General features: G+C 39.2%; 1 protein-coding gene across 2 annotated transcripts in view; it reads left to right on the top strand.

Annotated features, from left to right (window-relative positions):
* SLIT3 (slit guidance ligand 3) overlaps positions 1-20,090 on the top strand; it is a 411,520-nt gene that overhangs the window by 315,330 nt on the left and 76,100 nt on the right. For both annotated transcript variants that reach the window (XM_083481735.1, XM_083481734.1), the window contains exons 18-20: positions 1,358-1,501; positions 5,893-6,056; positions 8,912-9,044. In XM_083481735.1, coding sequence (XP_083337861.1) covers positions 1,358-1,501; positions 5,893-6,056; positions 8,912-9,044 — 441 coding nt within the window. The remainder of the gene's footprint in view (positions 1-1,357; positions 1,502-5,892; positions 6,057-8,911; positions 9,045-20,090) is intronic.

Genomic DNA, 20,090 nt, shown 5'->3' with positions numbered 1-20,090 from the left:
CTACCTGGCAATGTAAAACTCCTGTGTAGTTTCAGATATTTCACTGTAATTCACTTGATGAACACACTGAACCTACAGGCATTGCCATTTTTTTTTACTCACTTATGTTAACTATTTATAGGCTGCCCTATAACAGAAGTCTGAGAACTATTTTTAAACTGTATTAATGATTATTTGTTTGAACTGAAGCTATATTTCTGAGTGGGCAGACTTTGGCTCCTTTAAGGCCTTAATGTATGCTCTCCAGCTTCCCAGTCCCAGTGCCTCAGAGACAAGGCCTTCTTTTGCATCTCTGACACTGGGCTTTAACAGGGGCTATAGTTGACTTTTGTCTTTATAACACCCAATATATAATTTGGCCATGTGTGTACAGAAGCACTCTTCATTAATAGTGGTGGGCAGCTCCACTTTGAAAATATAACAAAAATTCTGAACTTTATTAGAAAAGCTCATAAAAACCAAACACCAGGGGATCACTCCCATTTCTTTCCTTAATCCCCATAACAACCTGCAGCCCCCTAGAAAATAACTGTCACAACTTCCCTTCCCTACCAAACCGCTTCCCTTCATGCTTCACTGCTGAAGCGAACTAAGGAGTGGGAGAGTAGGAGAGAAGTCTTCCTTGCCAACTCTAGCTCCCATAGGAGCCAACTCCAGGGAACCGTGAGTGCTTGGGCACCCACAATGATATACACTGGTACCTCGGGTTAAGAACTTAATTCGTTCCAGAGGTCCGTTCTTAACCTAAAACTGTTCATAACCTGAAGCACCACTTTAGCTAATGGGGCCTCCCTCTGCCACTGCGCTGCCAGAGCACGATTTCTGTTCTCATCCTGAAGCAAAGTTTTTAACCCGAGGTACTATTTCTGGGTTAGCGGAGTCTGTAACCTGAAGCATATGTAACCTGAAGTGTATGTAACCTGAGGTACCACTGCAGTTGGATTGTCAGAGAGAGTTAGAAAGAGACAAATTCTTATCTGTTTTAGTTTTTAATCTGAGCCAGAGAAGAATTAAGGGTTGTAGTGATTATTTCATATTTGAGATAACTGGCTTATGTACAAATTTCAGTAATTTTTTTATATTCTCACTTGAAACAGGAAAATGCCTAACACCGAGTCAGAACATTGGTCCATCTAGCTCAGTACTGTCTACATTGACTGGCAGCAGCATTCTAGGGTTTAAGACAGTCTGTCTAGCTCTGTTTGGAGATGCCAGGCAAAGCATTGCTTTACTACTGAGCTACTAATATTTATCTAGCACATTATGCCTTTTGATTGCCTCGCCTACACATATGGTGTCTCCTTCACCTTCCCTCTTTCAATAAAGGAATTCTAATTCTAGGTTTAAATCATTTCAGGATGCTCAGAAGCAACATAATCAGTTGTGTGAACAATGATACATTCACAGGATTAAGCTCAGTAAGATTACTTTCTCTGTATGACAATCGCATCACTACAATCACACCTGGAGCTTTCAATACACTTGTTTCTTTATCTACAATGTAAGTATTACTGTTTTTATCACTTTAAGTGTTGGATTTGGCTTATAAAACTACTTTAATTTAATCACATGAAAGCAAGAAAGATCAATATATTTTATTTTTAAAATTATCCAACAGCTGTTCAAGTAGATTTATGGTTGTGGTTTATTATTACTATTACTACTACTACTACAACTACTACTATTACCTAGCATTTGTATACTGCATTAGAATGTTTCAGGACTTCAGTTACTTTATCTTTGTGGTCCTTAGAAAAACTCTTTAGTTATTAGGAGGTCAGCATAATTGTTCTATGTTGCAGACAGGGGCCTTGGACCCAGAAGCATCAGCTTACCTAAGAGAGAAAGGTTTTGAAATTTCTGGTTTACCACTTAGTTTCTTAACAAGTACACATGAGCTACTGTACTAGTTGCATAATCCTGAAATCCTGTACCTACTTACCAGAAAGTAAGCCCCATTGAACTCAGTGGGATTTCCTTCTGAGGAGATATGTATAGCAATGCATTGTATATCTCAAAAATAAAAGTAAAAGCTCAAGCAATGGCTTCATATCTGTTCTGGGACCACTTCTGATACATTCCTGTTAACCCTAAACAGGTTATATAAATTGCAAAGGAGATTATTGCTGGCACTGAATGAGTTCAGCATATGTTTATATGGTGGGGGAGCAAGAATACTGCAGTGATAGATTCTTATACAAGGCTAATCCCTTATATGTTGTGCCAAAGATGATGATGATGATGATGAAATTTGTATACCAACTTTCATCCAAATATCATTGGGTGGTTTGTAACATGGAACAAAGTGTTTCCTGCCAAACCTACGCATCAGTAACACTTGTATAACAAATGGTTCTCCTACTAGCATCATGTGAATTTAAATTTAATGACTTAGATCCTTCAGGCTTCTCACTAATCTCTCTTCCACAAATCTTACAAGTTTTTTCTGGTTTGCTTTTTCTGCATCCATTAAGGCCCTTTGAAGTGTTCTATTTGTATGCCTCATCATTCTTTATTTTAATTGCCACTTAAGAATGCTCACATTTCTTTCCAGTTTTTAACTTGGCAGAACATCAGTTTTATTTATTTTTCGCCTCACAGTACTTTTTAAGAATCACAGCACAATCCTAACCATATCTACTCAGAAGTAGGTCCCTATTGAATTCAAATGGGCTTATTCCCAGGTAAGCAGGGCTAGGATTCCAGTCTTACACTTCTCATTTTGGCTATATACAGAGACATCATTAACAAGGAGAATTAAATGCTTACTTCAGGCATGAGGTTAGAGCAGTTAGATACAGTTGGTTCATTTCTGAGGTACTCGTGCTATTTTGTTCATGCCAAGCCATATGCAACCATATTTATGCATAGTTTGTGTGTCATGTGAATTAAAAGGGCACAATACTCACTTTAAAGTGTAGCTTGGACATTGCTCCATATCTGAATCATAAATAGCTTATCTTTCTTAAGTTCATTGGGTGATACACAGCATAGCTGAAGCAAGCATCTGATCGTGGGGCTTCTTCAACCTCTCCTCCCTCTGCAGCCTCATGTGCCCCCAAAATCTGCTCCAGAGGGTTGACCCTCAGCAAAGCAGATTTTTGGGGCTCATGGGAACTAGAAGAGACACCGAAAGCCCCATTGAAAAAGCAGGTTTCATTGCACTGTTAGGTTGGCATCACTGAATCTAACTCTGCTCTAACCCACTGAGTTTTCCCTTAAAATATGGCTAAGTGAGTACCACTTTTTTCCAGAATGGTATGCAGCCTGGATTTCAATAGTTAACCAGTGTTTTTCTTATGTAAGCCATAATAAAATGAAATATTAATCAACTTTCCAGAAGCCTCACTGTCCTACCTCTGTGTGAGTGACTCTGTGACTCTCATGAGAGGAAAATATGATTATCCAATTGTGTAACCTTTTAACTGTCACTGTTTGCCAATTGTAATTCCGTTCTCTAATATCACAGTCAATGCCTTAATAATGCTGCACATTATTGTCCCTTTGATGATTTTCGGTTGTTTTCATTGAAAATAATTTTACGCAGTGAAGCCCTTTTACTGTTCAATACTCTCAGTGACATTGGCCATCATTATCCTGTTATAGACATCCAAATTGTGCTGTGGAAAGGGGTTTAGCTTTGCCAAGATATTAGTAAATCTAGTAATCAATTTATCTAATAAGCTTACACTAATCGGAGAAAGGTACACCGTAACATTAAAGTTGCAAAAGGCATTATCCATGTAACCTTAAATGGATGCATTTTCCCAAAGGCTTAATTTGTGCTAATTTATACTACCCAACATTTTGCAGTCAGTCAAACTGTATTTTATGCAACTCAGTTACTAGTTCTACTTATATCTTTAATTGATTTACAACCTATCGGAGCTAATGGGACTAAATTCAAATATATCAGTTTGATAGTAAAGTTGATGGTAATGTATCATTTAAAGACTACTTCACACATTCCAACGTAACTGGCACACCTCTAACTGTAGCAAGCATGTTTTGTAAACCAACTTCGACACATTTTAATGCAAGTATGATACAGAAATATTTCAAAATAAATACTTGCTGTATTCATAAATAGTTTGTAACTGGAAAGAACTATTGGCCTACCGTAGTTCACAAAACAAGTTAAGCCAAAATGTAGCATACATTTTGTAAATGTGTAACTGTGTAAATGTGTGGGCTCCTGGAAGGGTCCTGTTTACTCCTTTGTCGGCTGAGCAAAGCCAATATTTACCTTAGCAAGTTGTCCAAACCCAGGCTCTCTCCTTGCTCAGCACAAGCTATGACCAAAGTTTGGCTTAGCCCAGTGCAGCACAGAAATAAAAATTAACCAGGGGAGAGCAAAGTGTCTGTGAATGACTCTCTAGGAGCCTGCATGTTTGCATGTTCCCTGTAAGCCACAGTTTGACTTTCATGTTGTTCAAAGAAATCCATTGTAGCCTAGTACAGGGGTAGGCAACATTTTTATACCTACTGGCCACTAATGCATCTTTCTTGATGGTAAAATTTCCTCACGGCCCACCAGTGCTCGATGGAAGGAGGATTTAGCTTGCACCGTAGAACCCCCTACCACCCACCTAGAATCCTGAAACGCCCACTAGTGGGCGGTAGGGACCAGGTTGACAACCCCTGGCCTAGTAGCATAAGAAAGGGTATTGAATGTTCAAAATCATTTTTTCTCAGCTTAACTTGATGGTATAATCATAATAATAGTTATTATTATTTATTGTACCCTGCCTATCTGACTGCATTGCCACAGCCACTCTTGGTGGCTTCCAACATAATATACAGAAAACAACAACAACCCAACAGAACATCACACATTAAAAGTGGCCCAGTATAGGGATTTGAAATCCAGGGACCAGGTTGACATTTATTTTTTAGTTGTGGCTTTTGAGTCTGGCAGTCACATGCCCCCCTTGTGATGTATTTGAGCTTATCTTCACATAACCATTAGAATCCCAGGATCTTAGTATGGCTGTATGCTGATCCCTTCCTTCCCAACCATTGGCAATAAAAATGTCACTGAAGTTTTATGCATTAATGCATTGCATAGTGCCGGGCTTGAACTCTAGTAGTGGAATTACACCTGTGAGGGGTTTTTTTGGTTTTTTTAAAAATGTCTCTTACTCACTGCTCTTAACCTTACTTGATGGCACATTTCCGTTATGCTTTTGATATATGATGTGTACAACCAATTTTACTAATAAAAAACCCTGTGTTAGCCAAAAAGGATTTGGAAGACTTTTGTACACCATCAGTCAATATATTTTTTAACATGATTTGTTAGCTTGAATTCCTGTTAGCGTATAACAGCTGGATTGAAACTATATTGAAGTATTCTTTAACACACATATTAAAGGTTACCTGTATTTTATCACCATGAGGCAAATAGAAGCTTTGGGGGTGTTTTAAATTGGGAAAATACATAGGAAAGGGTTGAATGTCTCCTTTCCCCAGCATTACAGTACTGATCCAGTACTGTAGCTGTTGTTTTGTTTTAATTAACTAAAAACAAATTGATAAGAGATCGTGTTCACAGATCTTCTATGTCATTTTTAGTTTGGCCCTTAGTACAAGCCAGGTAAGTGGCATGTTGAAACATATTACAGATTGACTACTTTCCTGCAGGCTGTGATTTGTCAGTGTCTGATCAGGAGAACAGTGGTAGAGCATAGACAAAAGCGCATTGAGTGATGAACAGTTGCTTCCTGCTCAAGTGTCTCATTTTTGAAAAGAAAATGCAGCCATTGGACATACAGCTTCCTTTGTAAGATAGTTAACAGACTTCATTTGCCTGACTGCCAATTTGCTTTTGAAAAATCCATCCCTTGATTTCTGCAATGACTGTCACTACATTTTACCTCATTTCCTATCCAGTAATTTGCTGTCTAATCCATTTAACTGCAACTGCCACTTGGCATGGTTGGGGAAATGGTTAAGGAAGAGGAGGATCGTCAGTGGAAATCCACGTTGCCAGAAACCATTTTTCTTGAAGGAAATTCCAATTCAGGATGTGGCTACACAGGACTTTACATGTGATGGTAAGAACAGTTTCTGGAAACAGAATAACGAGGCCCCAGCGCAGTTTGTGGTGAAATCTGTACTATTAGCTATATCTTAAGTAGCTTGAAAGACCTGACCTGTCAACATTGCTATCTCAGTGCCTAACGCATCCAGAAATTTGGTTTTGGCAATATAATTCAAAATCCTTCCATCTTAGGCACCTCATTTTTTTTCACATTAATAGATAAACATGCTCTTACCTTTCCCCTTCAAATGTATTGTTTGGTGGAATTTTTCTTGAACTTACATCCTCGTATGGACTAGTTTTCTCTAGTCTATTTGATAGTAAAGGAAATAACTGCTTTTGAACTGGACACCTGTATGAATTTTAAGTAATGTTTCATGACACTACATATCTGCACTTTAAAACTGAGCATCTAGAAATAATAATAATAATAATAATAATAATAATAATAATAATGCCCCACCCATCTGTCTGGGTTTCCCCAGCCACTCTGGGTGGCTTACTGCATATGTAAAACATAATGAAACATCAATCATTAAAAACTTCCTGATACAGAAATAACCAAATTAGAACTTCTAGGTTTTGGAACTCCTAATGTTCAAGTTGTGTTTTTGGGGGGGAGGGGGGTGTTTTAAAAATGCTTAAAAATCAGACCAATTCTCATGAAGCTTAATAAGGGTAAATTTAGATCCTGTTGCATAGGGGAGAGGCTTAGGGCCCTCCCAATGGATTATCTGGAACCAACATTTACAACTCCTCATTTGTCTGCATTAATGTTACTTTATCAATGGAAATTATCAGTTTTACAGTCATAATGTAAGCTATTTCTTGTACCTGATCCTATCAAGTGTTGAAATTTATGTTCAAATAGAAGGTACTTCTGTACTAGTAGTGTTGAGAGGACAGGAAAAATCTGATGAATTTGGTCTCCCATGTGCATGCCTAAAAGCAGTTAAAACAGTTAAAATCTAGTATGTGAATAATCACCAGAGGCTATATTCTTTGTTACAATGTTCAATACAACCTTGTTTGAATTACAGAACATTCCAGTTTTTATAGACCCAATTGAATATATACTCTACAAAATATTTCTAGACATGTGTTTGGATACCACAGTTTGTTTTTTCCCTGATCTTTGTGAAGCCACATACTAGTTTGAGTAGAAGTCCATGCTTTATTGTTCTTCACTTCAAAGGCTTAATTCTGTAACACTAGCCTCCTGCTCTCTAGTTGTGAGGTTTAATCTGTTTTATAAACTCTGTCTTATAGAAATCATCACCCATGTTGGAAATACTAGATATTTTTATACATGCGCAGATGGATCTCTAATTATTGTGGATGCTTAGCTCATTTTGTTCCTTTATTTTTCATTGCACTTGTCAAAAACAAAAATCCTTATAATTTTTTTTTAAAGGAATGTGACATATTCAGAGTCTTTTCTTTAACAAATAAATATAATCCATATCAAGCTGCACGTGATATTGTAAAGCACTTAGTTTTCACCAAAATAATAGACAGGAAAGACTGATATTTCAGATTGATTCATAACTGCATATTCATCAATATATTGTATCATCAAATAGTCCACCACAAATAGAATTTTCATATTATCTTGTCGCCTAGCACCGGAGGAGGAAAAAACTTAAACATGTAGCAGAGTTTCTAAAAAAACAGACCAGAGGCAATTGTACTCCATTCAGCAGAGCTTTACTGGTACTGAAGGCAAATGAGCATAAATGGTCACAAATCCAGTACATTCAGGATTGGCACAGTCCATAAAAATCCAGTTGCAGCAAAAAACAATAAAACTTACAGACTTATAAGACTTAACCATATCACTACAGCATACGGATACAGAACACTAAAACAGACAGAAAACAGAAAGTGAGTGATACCCGAACTCCTCCTGGTCTTAGTATTATAGTCAACCTGACCTTGACAGAAAGGATAACAAAACCAGTTTAATCCAGCTGTATGCATCTTCCCAGAGAAATAACCCAAACATCAGAAACCTTCTTGCTGTTTCTCTCACATAGAAATAAAGCTTCTTTCACAAAGAGAAAAAACCTTCTAGAACCCTTTTGAACTAATCAGAATAGGAAAGATCTCTACACATCAGATCAATACTTTCTGTACTAAGAAATGAAAACTGACATATTTCACATCACATTAAATGCTTTTTTCAAAGACACACATTTAGCTGCCAATCACGAAGAATACAGTAATTAGATAGACAAATACAGTGACAAAAATGCATGTGTGAACCAGGCCTCAGCAATATAGCTAAGGGTGAATCCAACTTGTGCCCTTATAGGCACAGAAGGACTTTTGATCCAGCATAGGCATCTGCTTATGGAAGAAGAAAGATAGAAAACTGCAATTGGCATGAAATGTTGCCTGAGCAACCTTGCATTTCTTCCCCATATAGTGTTCAGAAGACACTTAAAAATTTACTCAGTTATTTATGATTACTAGGGGGATATCCAGGGACATCTTAGCCATAGAGGCTAGTGGCAGGGGTGCCATGGCACCAAGTTCTGGAGGGCGCCAGGGAAGAGGCGGAGGCTGGATGCGGCGCCTCCTGGCATCAGTTCGCCACCCTTGCCCGCCTCCGCCATGCCATGCTATGCCTGGAGCCTCCTCCCTGCCGGAGGAGCCGCCCTCTAGCTGCTGCCCACCCGAAGGGAAACGTGGGGGTGGGAGGCTCCAGAGGGATCCTTGCACCACGGTGCCAGATATGCTTAAGACTGCCCTGGAGATATCACAGTTTTATAAGAGGTGAGCTGTTATTTTAGAAGTGAATGATCTCAGGTTCCTCTCATCTCTTTCTGACCTTACCTTTTTGCACTTTTCTCTCTCTCTTCATAGGTAATACTGAAAGCAGCTGTCATTTTTCTCCCCGTTGTCCAGAACAATGCACTTGTGTGGATTCAGTAGTTCGCTGCAGTAACAAAGGGTTGCGTTTCCTGCCTAAAGGTGTCCCCAAAGATGTGACAGAACTGTAAGCCATATTTTCATTTACAATAAAGAGTTGGCAATATAAATTAAATTGCTTGGGATGGGCAGCCTTCAGAAGGGCAGTTTTTTAAAATACTAAAACATTGAGGCCCACCAACCAGTGCCAGATTCAAAATAGTGGCTCAGAGTATAGGTATAAATTTCAATATGAGCTACTGAAGTTCAAGTATTTGGGTAGAAAATTATCAAAGTTTGGGATTCGGACTGTTGTTTTGCCTTTCAGTCTCCTCTCCCAAGTTCTTTATAGCATAGTTTTGCATTTTATTTTAAGTGTGGTGGTTACAGATTTTTTTTTATGCCTCATTAGGAATGAAAGACATCTAGAATGGTGTAATTTTGACAGCTAGGTCTTTTGCTACCTTCTTGTTCTTTCTGAATATATCAGGTGAAATTAACAAGTTAAATATTGAATGTTCTGTGCTGCTTTTCCAGCAGGAAGGGAGCATGTTCACAATTGCCCACTTGAATGAGCTATTGAAAATGTATTCCCAACATAATAATTTGTAGGCTAATTATCCCTGCTGGTTGACATTTTTTTAAAAAGAAGAAGAAAAAGAGAAACATTTGAAAGTAAAATTGGATTATTTACTCTGATGCTAACAAAATAGCTAAAATAATAGGCAATTAGATTAAATTATAAAGTAGATTTGCAGGAGGTAAAGGCAGCTTCTTGTTTGTATCTCATTTTAGAATGTGGTTTTCTGTGGAAAGGCACTAAAAAGGGGAAATTGGCAGCCAAGTAGTAGAGGTTTTCCCTGTTAGTTTCTCCATGTGAACATGTTTAGAATTCAAAATGGCTTGAAATATGTGATTTATTGGTTCTGTGGTATGTGAGGTGAGTTAGTGTCTGCAGAATATAGCACTGAAATGTGAGGAATACCTTTTCAACATGTGAACTGCATGAAGTGTCATCTTCACTGCATTGGTGGAAGGCAGAAAATATCAGAGGCTCTGTTGTTTTACTCCTAAGGCTGCCAAGACTAGCTTAGATCACATGGGTGCAACTCAGTTTCGGATTTATGTATAGGCTACGTAGGCTGAAGCATAGGGCCTCTAAATCTAGGGGGCCTCACCAGCCTGCCCACTCTGCAGTGCCGCAGTCTCCCCTCTCCCAAAATTGCAAACCCAATACTTCATGTGAGGGGAGGACAACTTGGGCCTCTAAATCTAGGGGGCCTCCCCAGCCTTCCCTCTCCCCAGTGCCTCAGTCTCTCCTCTTCCAAAATTTCAAACCCAAGACTTCATGCAAGGGCAGGGCAACTCAGGCCCAGCAACTATGAGACTCAGGGCTAGCCAGTGGGGCCCAGTTTGAAGAAGTGGGGCCCAACTTTAGTTGTTTTTGTTTCTTGTGGGGCCCCAGTTCACAGCCAAAGTCTGCAAAATCTTATAGATATAAATAAAATCCATATAGATTGCCCTGGTGCAGGGGCCCCCGTAGGAGCAGCCCGGGGGCCCAATTTGGCCCAATTGCTCCAATTGCCTTAAGGTCAGCCCTGATGAGACTGTGCAGGAGTTGGACTGACAAGCTCTGTACCTTTTAGGTCCCTGGTGTCACTATTCAGAGTACAGACTCAAAACTTGTTATGGAAATGAAGGGGGGTCCACTTATTAGAAATCAGTTTTGTTACCTCTCACCCCCCCCAAACCCCGAGACAATGAGCCCAGCCACCTTTTATTCACAGTGGCATAAGCACTACATTACAGCATGGCCATAAACCTGTATGTTCAACCACTGAAATATACACCAAATATTTAGCAGTGGAGATTTATGTTACTGCTTTATGAATGAACACTGTGTTTTATGAATAGACTCTGTATTTTGTGAATTACCTAAGAGCCACCAATAGGGAGCTCAAGAATCTGACCACTAACCAATTGGGTGCTACCAAACAGCGACCCCTATTGCTGAAAGCAGGTAACCAGCAGGGAACGCTTCAGCTCAGCCTTTGCACTGTTGATTGAACACCCCCTGCTGTGCAGATATTGAGATATTGGAGAAAGCTCATAAATTGTATCCCTTCTGGCATCCTGGCCAACTCTATTACGCTGGTGTAAACCCCGGTGCACCAAAAGCCCAGAAAAGCAGGAAATAAAATCTGCTCATACGTCAGCAACTGATAAGACTTTTCAACCAGTTCTTCCAAAGTCTTCCTAAATTATAAAGCTCCAAAATATAGGCCAAAAGAGAACAGGTCTGGGAAGAGCGAAGTATACAATGGGCACCACCAGTGAAAAGGCCCTGCTCTGGGTAGCTCTTGCCCTGTCATTTGATAGGGTGCCCACTTGCCCTCCTTCTTGACATGGAATGCTCTCTATTGGAGTCTTCAGGTCCAGTACAAAGACCATAAGAAGGGAGAACAGGGACCTTGAAGTTCCCAACAGCTGTTAAGCAAGCAAGCAAGCAAGCACACAGGTCACCTTTGTCACAGTTAGGATGCCTATGACCTGGCCAGGCTTGCACTCAATCTTGTTTTTGTACAAGCTTGTTTGTTCTCAAATTATATTATCAACATATACAAGCAGAAAAGTTGTTTTCCTTCATTTGCAAGGAATCATACTAAACAAAGTGGCACTAATAAAGAAAAGTTCCAGGGTGGCAACAGAAAGCAAACTAAAATACTTTTGCAGTTCATCAAAACTATCCAGCAATATCAAGTTATGATGTGTGATGCTAATTATTTTCCCCAAGAGTTAAATTATAACTAATCAGAGGCAGTTACAGATAGGTAGCCGTGTTGGTCTGCCATAGTCAAACTAAAAAAATTCCTTCCAGTAGCACCTTAAAGACCAACTAACTTAGTTGGTCTTTAAGGTGCTACTGGAAGGAATTTTTTTAGTTTAATCAGAGGCAGCTACAGTTGCAAATGGCAACAAAATATCTGTGAAAGGAAGAGGAGCAAGTTTGCTCAAGTGTGTTGCAGGTAGAAATACTGTTTGTAATAAAGTGAGAGCAGTAGTTTACTTGCTCGAATTTACAAATAATAAAGTTTTGAGAATTTAAATTCTAAATTAAAATTGATTACTTAATTGAGAAGGGGATTGTAACAAAAACACTGGTATCTGGTGGGCAATCTCATCCTTTATTTCCACACTGTGTCTGCAGACCAAATCACCTGTCAGGAGAGTTATGAAATTCAGGTGAGGGTCAGATTCCTTGTCAATCCCAGCAGGTATATAAGAGGACAACCGCCCTGGCCAGGCCTTCGCCCAAATTTTAAATTCATGTCATCATCCTTGGCTTCACTCCATTTTCTTCTAGCCGTGAGGGTGGGGGATGGGGAAGGGCCTCACACGTGGAGTAGCCTAGAGCCTCTCTTCATCTAAAACCAGCCCTGGTGCAATTGCTACCAGTGGAATATCAAAACAACTTATTCTTATTCCAGTTAAACCTAAGTGAAATTTTATTGATTGAATTTCCCATATTATATAAGTTGGGAAGCTGTAGTTTTGGGACAAAGTAATCCAACATGTGGCCCGTTGGCTGCATGCGGCCCTTGAGGACTTTTTTGGTGGCCCTAGGCAGGGAAGAAGAAGCAGCTCCTGGGGCAGTGGCCCTGGGAAGGAGGTGTGAGGGCTGTCATGGAGAGATCAATGAAGATGTTGACCCTAGTGCATGGCAACTGTGAAAAAGATGGATTCCATGGTAAGGATCATTAGGAAAGGGACTGAAATGAAACTGTCAACATCACAATGCAGTTATATAAATGAAGCTAAGTGTTTGAAGATTCGAGACAAACTAAAGAAAGTATTCCTTCACATAGCACATAGTTAAACTATGCAATTCAATCCCACAAGATGTAGGAATGGCCACCAGCTTGGATGGCTTTAAAAGAGGATTAGACAAACTGATGAAGGATATCAGCGGCTGTAGGCCATGATACCTGTGCTCTGCCTCCACCAGTTGCTAGGAATGGGCTTGGCGGGGGGTGCTGCTTGCAGGCTTGTCATGAGCACCTGGTTGGCCACTGGCAGAGCTCTCCTTATGCTCTTAGAAGTCCTTAAAAGTCATTTGGGTTTTTGAGTCCTAGGGATCAGTACTGTGTGGGGAGGTGGGGGAGTTTGCACACTTTTACTATCATAGAGACCAGTGAATCTAATTTCATTTTCATATTTTTATTTTCTATATTAGAAAATTGTGCTCAGGAAGTCACTTTTAAATTTAGTTAGTTTATACCCACTTCCTGCATAGAGTCATAGTTGTGTTTTAAGATGTCAGAAGGTAATACATGCGTTGACCAGTGAAAGATTCACAAACTCCAAATATGCCTTTGGATGCTTTCCATTTCTGTCCAAAATAATGCACCAACATTCCATTTTCATTTTTTGAGAGAGACATGTGTGACTTCCATGATATGTCTCATGAAAGCAATGCTGGAAGTAGTTTTGCTAGCAGCATTTGTCACAAAATAAGAAAGGACTGAGCTTCATACTTCATTCTGCAAATGGTAACTTCATTCTGCAAATGGTACTTGTGCATCTGCTTTCTTATACAGGGTCTGTATCTAATATTCTAGCTCTCTCTCCTCCATCTTAAACTTCAGAGTAGTAACTAATATTGATGTGTGGATAGCATGCTTTTGCCGATAGCTGATGCAGTGTTTGAGAGAGTTTCTCTGGCATCCCATCTGTCTTTCTCTCTGACTGGCTTGATCTGGCATTCTGACATAGTTCCAATAATAAAGGGGAGGATTTATTTAGTAGCATATTAATGAATGCTGTGGAGCCTTGCATTTATAAACTTCCATTTGCCAAGAGAAAATCGCATCCGCTGTGTGACAAACATGTTCAGCTGAAATGCTTTTTATTAAAATGTAATCATGCATGTTTATACATTACATTTTAATAAAAAGCCTGCCATACATCTAACAAGACCTAGTAAATTAGAGCTGTATATAAAGTTCCAGAATATCCATACAACAGGAAATCTTTTACTGCAACAGGTCCTAAATAATGTTACACTGAAATGGATACACAGACAGATGGAAAATTTCATTCTGCAGCAGGTAGAGTTTCACCATAGCAAAATGCTAAAGTAATACTTAAAATAGTACTCTTTCTCCAGCAGTAGTGAACTGAGGGCAGATCTACACCATACATTTAAAGCACAGGCAAAGCACATTTAAAGCACGTTGCTTCCCCCCAAACTGGGGAATGTAGTTTCACCCTCTCAGAGCAGTTGCAAGATGCAGTTCCCATGATTCTTTGGGAGAATTTCAAATTTATGCTGAATATGCTTTAAATGAATGTTGTGGATCAGCTGCCTACCCCCCCCCAATGAATTTGTGTACCCAGGGCAATGTAGAAACACATCACATTTTTCCCTATAGATTCACATGCTGAAATTCTGTATCCTAGAGCATACTTCTAGGTCTAGTTGAATTCCCAGAGGAAAAATATGTTATTGTTCAGCTAGATTTGCTTTCAAGTTTGGTATCAAGGAATCTAGAAATGTAGGTTGTTTAAAACTTTGTAAATTAATAACAAAACTGTAAACTTGGCCCAGTGCAGTTCTTTTAATAGAGATGTTGCATGCTGGTGGAAAGTTGCACCACTCACCAGCCTAGCTGTTGTATGCTACACCTGCTGCAGTTTCTGGTCAACCTTAAGGGCAACTTCACATAAAGTGCATTGTAGTTGTCCATTCTTGCAGTTCTCAATGCCCGAGTCAGGGTTGTCAGTGCCTGAACAGGCCACTGAGTGATATCCCAGACCCGGAAACCACTTGCCCACAAGGCTTCTAATTTGCTGGGGTTCATCCTAAATACTGTCCTAGGACTTGCACAACCACATATGACTTAGATGTTGAACAGAAATAGCATTGGGTGGTAGCATAGTGGCGACACCATTCTCCAAATACCCTAAAGCAGCCTTTCTCGACCTTAGGCATCAAGATGTTGTTGGACTACAACTCCCATCATCCCTAACTAGCAGGACCAGTGGTTAGGGATTATGGGAATTGTAGCCGAACATCATCTGTGGAGCCCAAGATTAAGATTAAGAAACGACTTTACTTTACATAGATGTTCAACCAGTTCACATATATGTTAAACAGCATTGGGTACAACCCACAACATAACTGCCAGGGGCCTTGGAAATGCCACTCTCTGAAAATGCCACTCTCTGAAATTGGTCCCAGAGATAGGGGTGGCAGCACTGAGGCACATTGCCTCCAACACCCAATCTACCAAGTTGGTCTAGAAGGATACCATGTCCAATGGTATAACATGTAAAGGAGTGAGTAGTCGCAACAGGGTCAGGCTTCTCCTGTCCTCTTCTCAATAAAAGTAATCCAAAAAGGTGTTCTTGTGAGATGCAGCATAGCTTCAGCAATGGATGGCAGGAGAAAGATGGGCATGACTGGGGATGACAACAATGCCTTTGACTACTGTAAACTTAGCTGTACTGTCACAGTCTTATATGCTGTGTAGTAATTTGTAAGCATGTAACAGTTTCCCCCCTTTTCATCCAAATCTTTTCTTGAAATGTTTTATCTCTTTATTCATAGCGACTTAATTCAAGCCACAAGCCAAAAGTACTTAAATGTGTTAAGAATAGATATCTAATGTGTTAAAAATCCAAATCCAAATTTGTATATTCCTATCTTAATCATGAACTGAAACTGCTACCCTCACTCCTGAGTTTAGAACATTGATCAGTTTGGGAGAGGATGGTTGGCCCACATATCATATGACTTGATGCACAGTTAAATGTGTTATTTGTAAGTCACCCTGAGAACTTTATGTCATCAGGCAGCATTCAAAAGTCCTGAACAAATTAAACAAAAAATAAAATGAATTGTCACCATTGTAAAATACTGTATTGGAATTGACAGTTGGCAATGTCAAAGATGTGCAGTGTACCTCGGGTTATATACGCTTCAGGTTACAGACTCCGCTAACACAGAAATATTACCTCGGGTTAAGAACTTTGCTTCAGGATGAGAACAGAAATCGTGCTCCGGTGCTGCCGCGGCAGCGGGAGGCCCCATTAGCTAAAGTGGTGCTTCAGGTTAAGAACAGTTTCAGGTTAAGAACAGACCTCCGGAACGAATTAAGTACTTAACCCGAGGTACCATTGTATTGGTTGGGTAGGTACATGAGTCAAAGTCATATTGGAATCACTTTTTTGCATTTGTCTGCCAAGCAATTTCTATTAATATCACCATTTTATTAATAACACTTCATAGTAGACATCCCATAGTGCACTTTTCTATCTCCAGTTCTCCAACTTCACCACATCTCTCAGTTACTCTCCTTTATTTCACTGCTGCCTAATTACACATCTCTTTACCTTCATCTCTTAGCTACTCTCTTTTTCACACTTAGCATGTTTCCCTGAACCCAATCTGAACAACAGAATGGATCAAACCCATCTAGTCTAGCATATCATTTCATGCAGTGGCTATCCAGAAGCATCTAGGGAGCTTACGGGGCATAAAGCCACATTGTTTATCCCCGGTATTTAGTATTCATAATATATTATTCTGAGCATGGATCTTGCTATTAGATATCCTGGCTGATAGCAGCTCTAAAAATACATCTAACTCTTTAAAAATATATACTCTAGCAGCCATCAACATTTCTTATGATAGTTAAATCCCATACGTCATGTATTTATTGTGTTATGAAATGCTTTCTGGGTTTTTGTTGTTGTTGTTGCTAAGACTCAAAGTTCTGGTATTATGAAAAGAGTAAAAAAATTCTCTTTTCCCACTTTGTAATTTTATGTACCGGGGTTGACATTTTTTTGTCCATCACAGAGGTGGGAAAGCTGTGGCCTTCAATACATTACTGGACTCCAACTCCCATCAGCCCCCTAGTTGGCATGGCCAACAGTCAGGAATGATGGAATTGTAGTCCAACAAGATCTGGAGGGCAATAGATCCCCTATTCCTGTCCATAGCAGTAGTCTAAGCTAAGTCTGTAATCACCATATTAACTATTGTTCTGGGAAAGACTGTAGACACTGTAGACATTATTACTTTTCCATGACTGTACAATATACTGTGTTATATGGGATGGACCCCATGTAATCTTATAGGATGCTTCACCAATGCCTGATACAGAATTCAGGCAGTTTGCTTCAGCAGTGTTTTCTATATAGTGATAACTTCCAGAAAGTAATAATAATAATAATAATAATGATGATGATGATGATGGCTGCTTTGCTTGTCTGCCTGTTGTGGGGAAAACCATGATTTGTTCTTTTGTGCTCATAGTTTTCTCAACAACCAAATGCATATGCTACTAGGGATGCAGGAATGTGCTTTAACAAAGGGTGGGGGCGGGACTCTGTTTTGCTGCAGTTCACAATAATGAAGAATAACTCTCTCTTTTTGCCACTGCATTTCTTTTGAATCCTTTTTGCATCCATATAGTTAGGTCTGGCACATTCAGAAGAGAAAACTGAGCAGCTTACATCATTACTATAAACTGAGTGCTGACTGATGCTGCAGTATTCTGTCATTACTGCTGATGAAAATCATAAGTGTGAAGCTGAATGGATGCTAGAGAAATCAGTTTGTAGATTTAGAGACCTGTACTGTCTGGATAATAGCTGCTATTTATATACTACCTGTTAATTTGAAATAGAGAGAATTTCCCCTTTAACATCAATGGCAACCAAACAATTCAACAGAAACCTTGCATGGCCCTGTACTGGTTTCCATTAAAATAAAACTGCACCTCACATAGCACACTGTGGTTGAAAAACTTTTTCATTATGGTGTTTTCATTATTCTCTCAAATGATTATCTATTTCAGGGGTGAGCAACCTTTTTCAACCTTGGGCCAGTCCACTGTCCCTCAGACCTTGTGGGGGCCAAACTATATTTTTTGGGGGAGGGGGGAACGAACGAATTTCTATACCCCACAAATAACCCAGAGATGCATGTTAAATAAAAGGACACATTCTACTCATGTAAAAACATGCTGATCCCCGGACCATCCGCGGGCCAGATTGAGAAGGCAATTGGGCCGCATCCGGCCCCCAGGCCTTTGGTTGCCTACCCCTGATCTATTTTAATGGTCACTGCATTAAAATATGTAAGCTGCATTTCAAATCCCGAACAGCAATATCAAATGGTCAGCTCTATGAAGCAATGCACAGAGTAATGAAATTCTCACAGGTTTCAGAAAATTGGCTTCACAATAAGCAACCATGATGAAAATTGGCACTGGAATCCTTGTTTCTCCTGAGATTGCTGTACACTTGCTGTGTGCAATTATTTCAAAAATAGCAAATTAATTTAGATTGATGAAATTGCAACTTTTACCCAAATGCGTGTAAATTTCAGCGGCTCACTTTGCATGTCACAGTAAGCAAGATAAATTATTATTTAGGCAATATACTGTACAATCTAAAGGTGAGCTGAACTGGGTCAGGAAAGAGTTTCATTTTTGTTCTTCTCAAAAAAGCACCTCTCTAATTTGCAATTACTTTTTAAGGGCACTCAGAAGGACATTTTCAGCTGGTAAAAAGAGGACAAGTCACCTTTGCCTTGGCAACTAAACCAGTGCTCCCTGTTTTTCTGTGCTGCACTTTGGCAATGAAACCTTCTCAGTGCCATGTGGCAAATTAGGAACTGTTGGAATGCACACCTGACTGCAGATCTGCATTATACTGCTCTCAATGGGAAGCATGATTTAATGCACTTTCCAGTGTGCATTCTGGCATAACTAAGAGCTATATCATAGCTTCAGAGTAAGGCAATGCCCTCAGTGATGCCAACACATAGCCGTATCTGATTGGCTCTGAGACATCGTTACTCATTGAATGGTCCTAATTTGCTGTGGTCATGAAGGGAAAAGAAACCCTATTAAAATTTTAAAGTGCTGCTGAAGGTGCAGTAGATCAGCTATGAACAAGCTTGAAAAGAGCAAAGTGAAAAGGCTTGGGGCATCATTCTTACACCCTTCAAAAACATAAAATTCCCTTAAATGTGTTGGAGGGTAAAAATTTGGCACTGCCAGATCATGTGTATAATCACATGAAAAATGTAATTGCCTGTTCCTACTTATGTTTTCGAGGCACCCATTTACAATAATTTATTTTGTAAAATTTAAATACAGATGTAATAATATCTGACTTTGCATTTAAATCTTAAATATTGCTGCCTCAGTTATTATCAGTCATTGTGTATTCATTTTACAGTTTTACTAAGCAGTTAAAGTAAATGGTTGTATGGATTAACACAGCTAGACTGAGTCAGCTTCTGATGTGTTATTGAAATATTGCCTGCATGAGCAGTTTGCAGTCAGAGGGCAGAAATAATTCTAATGAGGTCAATTTGCATTTGGAGTTCTTTTTAGTAGCTTTAATTAAGCACAACCTTATAGCAAGGACATAAGTGATCCTCCCCCTTCTTTGTTAATGTGCTCTCTAGAAGAGGTAAATGAGTTTATTTAAGGTTTCTGGAAAAGATTATTTTTGTATTCACTAATTTTCTTTTTTTAAAAAGCAAACAGTAGTATTTTCCTGTAAGCTCACTGATTTATGAAAGAAGAAAAGGGATATTCAAGCAAGCCACTCCATCAATACATCTAATATTTACTTACTCCAGTATTTACTTACTCCAGTATTACTCCTAGTACCCTTTCTTTTAGAGATGCACTCTTTTACTTTACTTTCAAATCCTTTTACAAACTAAACGAGGGCAAAAAAAAAACACCTAGCAAACTGCGACTTTTAACACATATAAACTGGTGGGGTTTCTGTGTAACTAACTCCACCACTGCCTATTAGGGATTCCCAAACTGTGGTCCACTGACCACCAGTCATCCACAAGCTTCATTCAATGTCTGTGACATGTCTATGGCTTTCCATTGCATTGGAAGTTAGTGCTGATTTTAAAATATGTACGGTATTTATTGCTTCTTTTATTTCTTATATTGTATTTTATTGTATTACGATTTAAATTCTATAGAATCACAATTGCTACACTAGACAGAAAAATAATTTGGTCTTCCAAGACCCTCAGCAAATTTCAGGTGGTCCGTGGTAGCAAAGATTTGAGGCTACTGCATTAGAG

Source organism: Podarcis liolepis (genome assembly GCF_965112155.1).
Source record: "Podarcis liolepis genome assembly, chromosome: 2".
Lineage (NCBI taxonomy): Eukaryota > Metazoa > Chordata > Lepidosauria > Squamata > Lacertidae > Podarcis > Podarcis liolepis.
The sequence above is the reverse complement of the archived record's forward strand: the minus strand, read 5'-3'. Positions and strand labels throughout refer to the sequence as shown.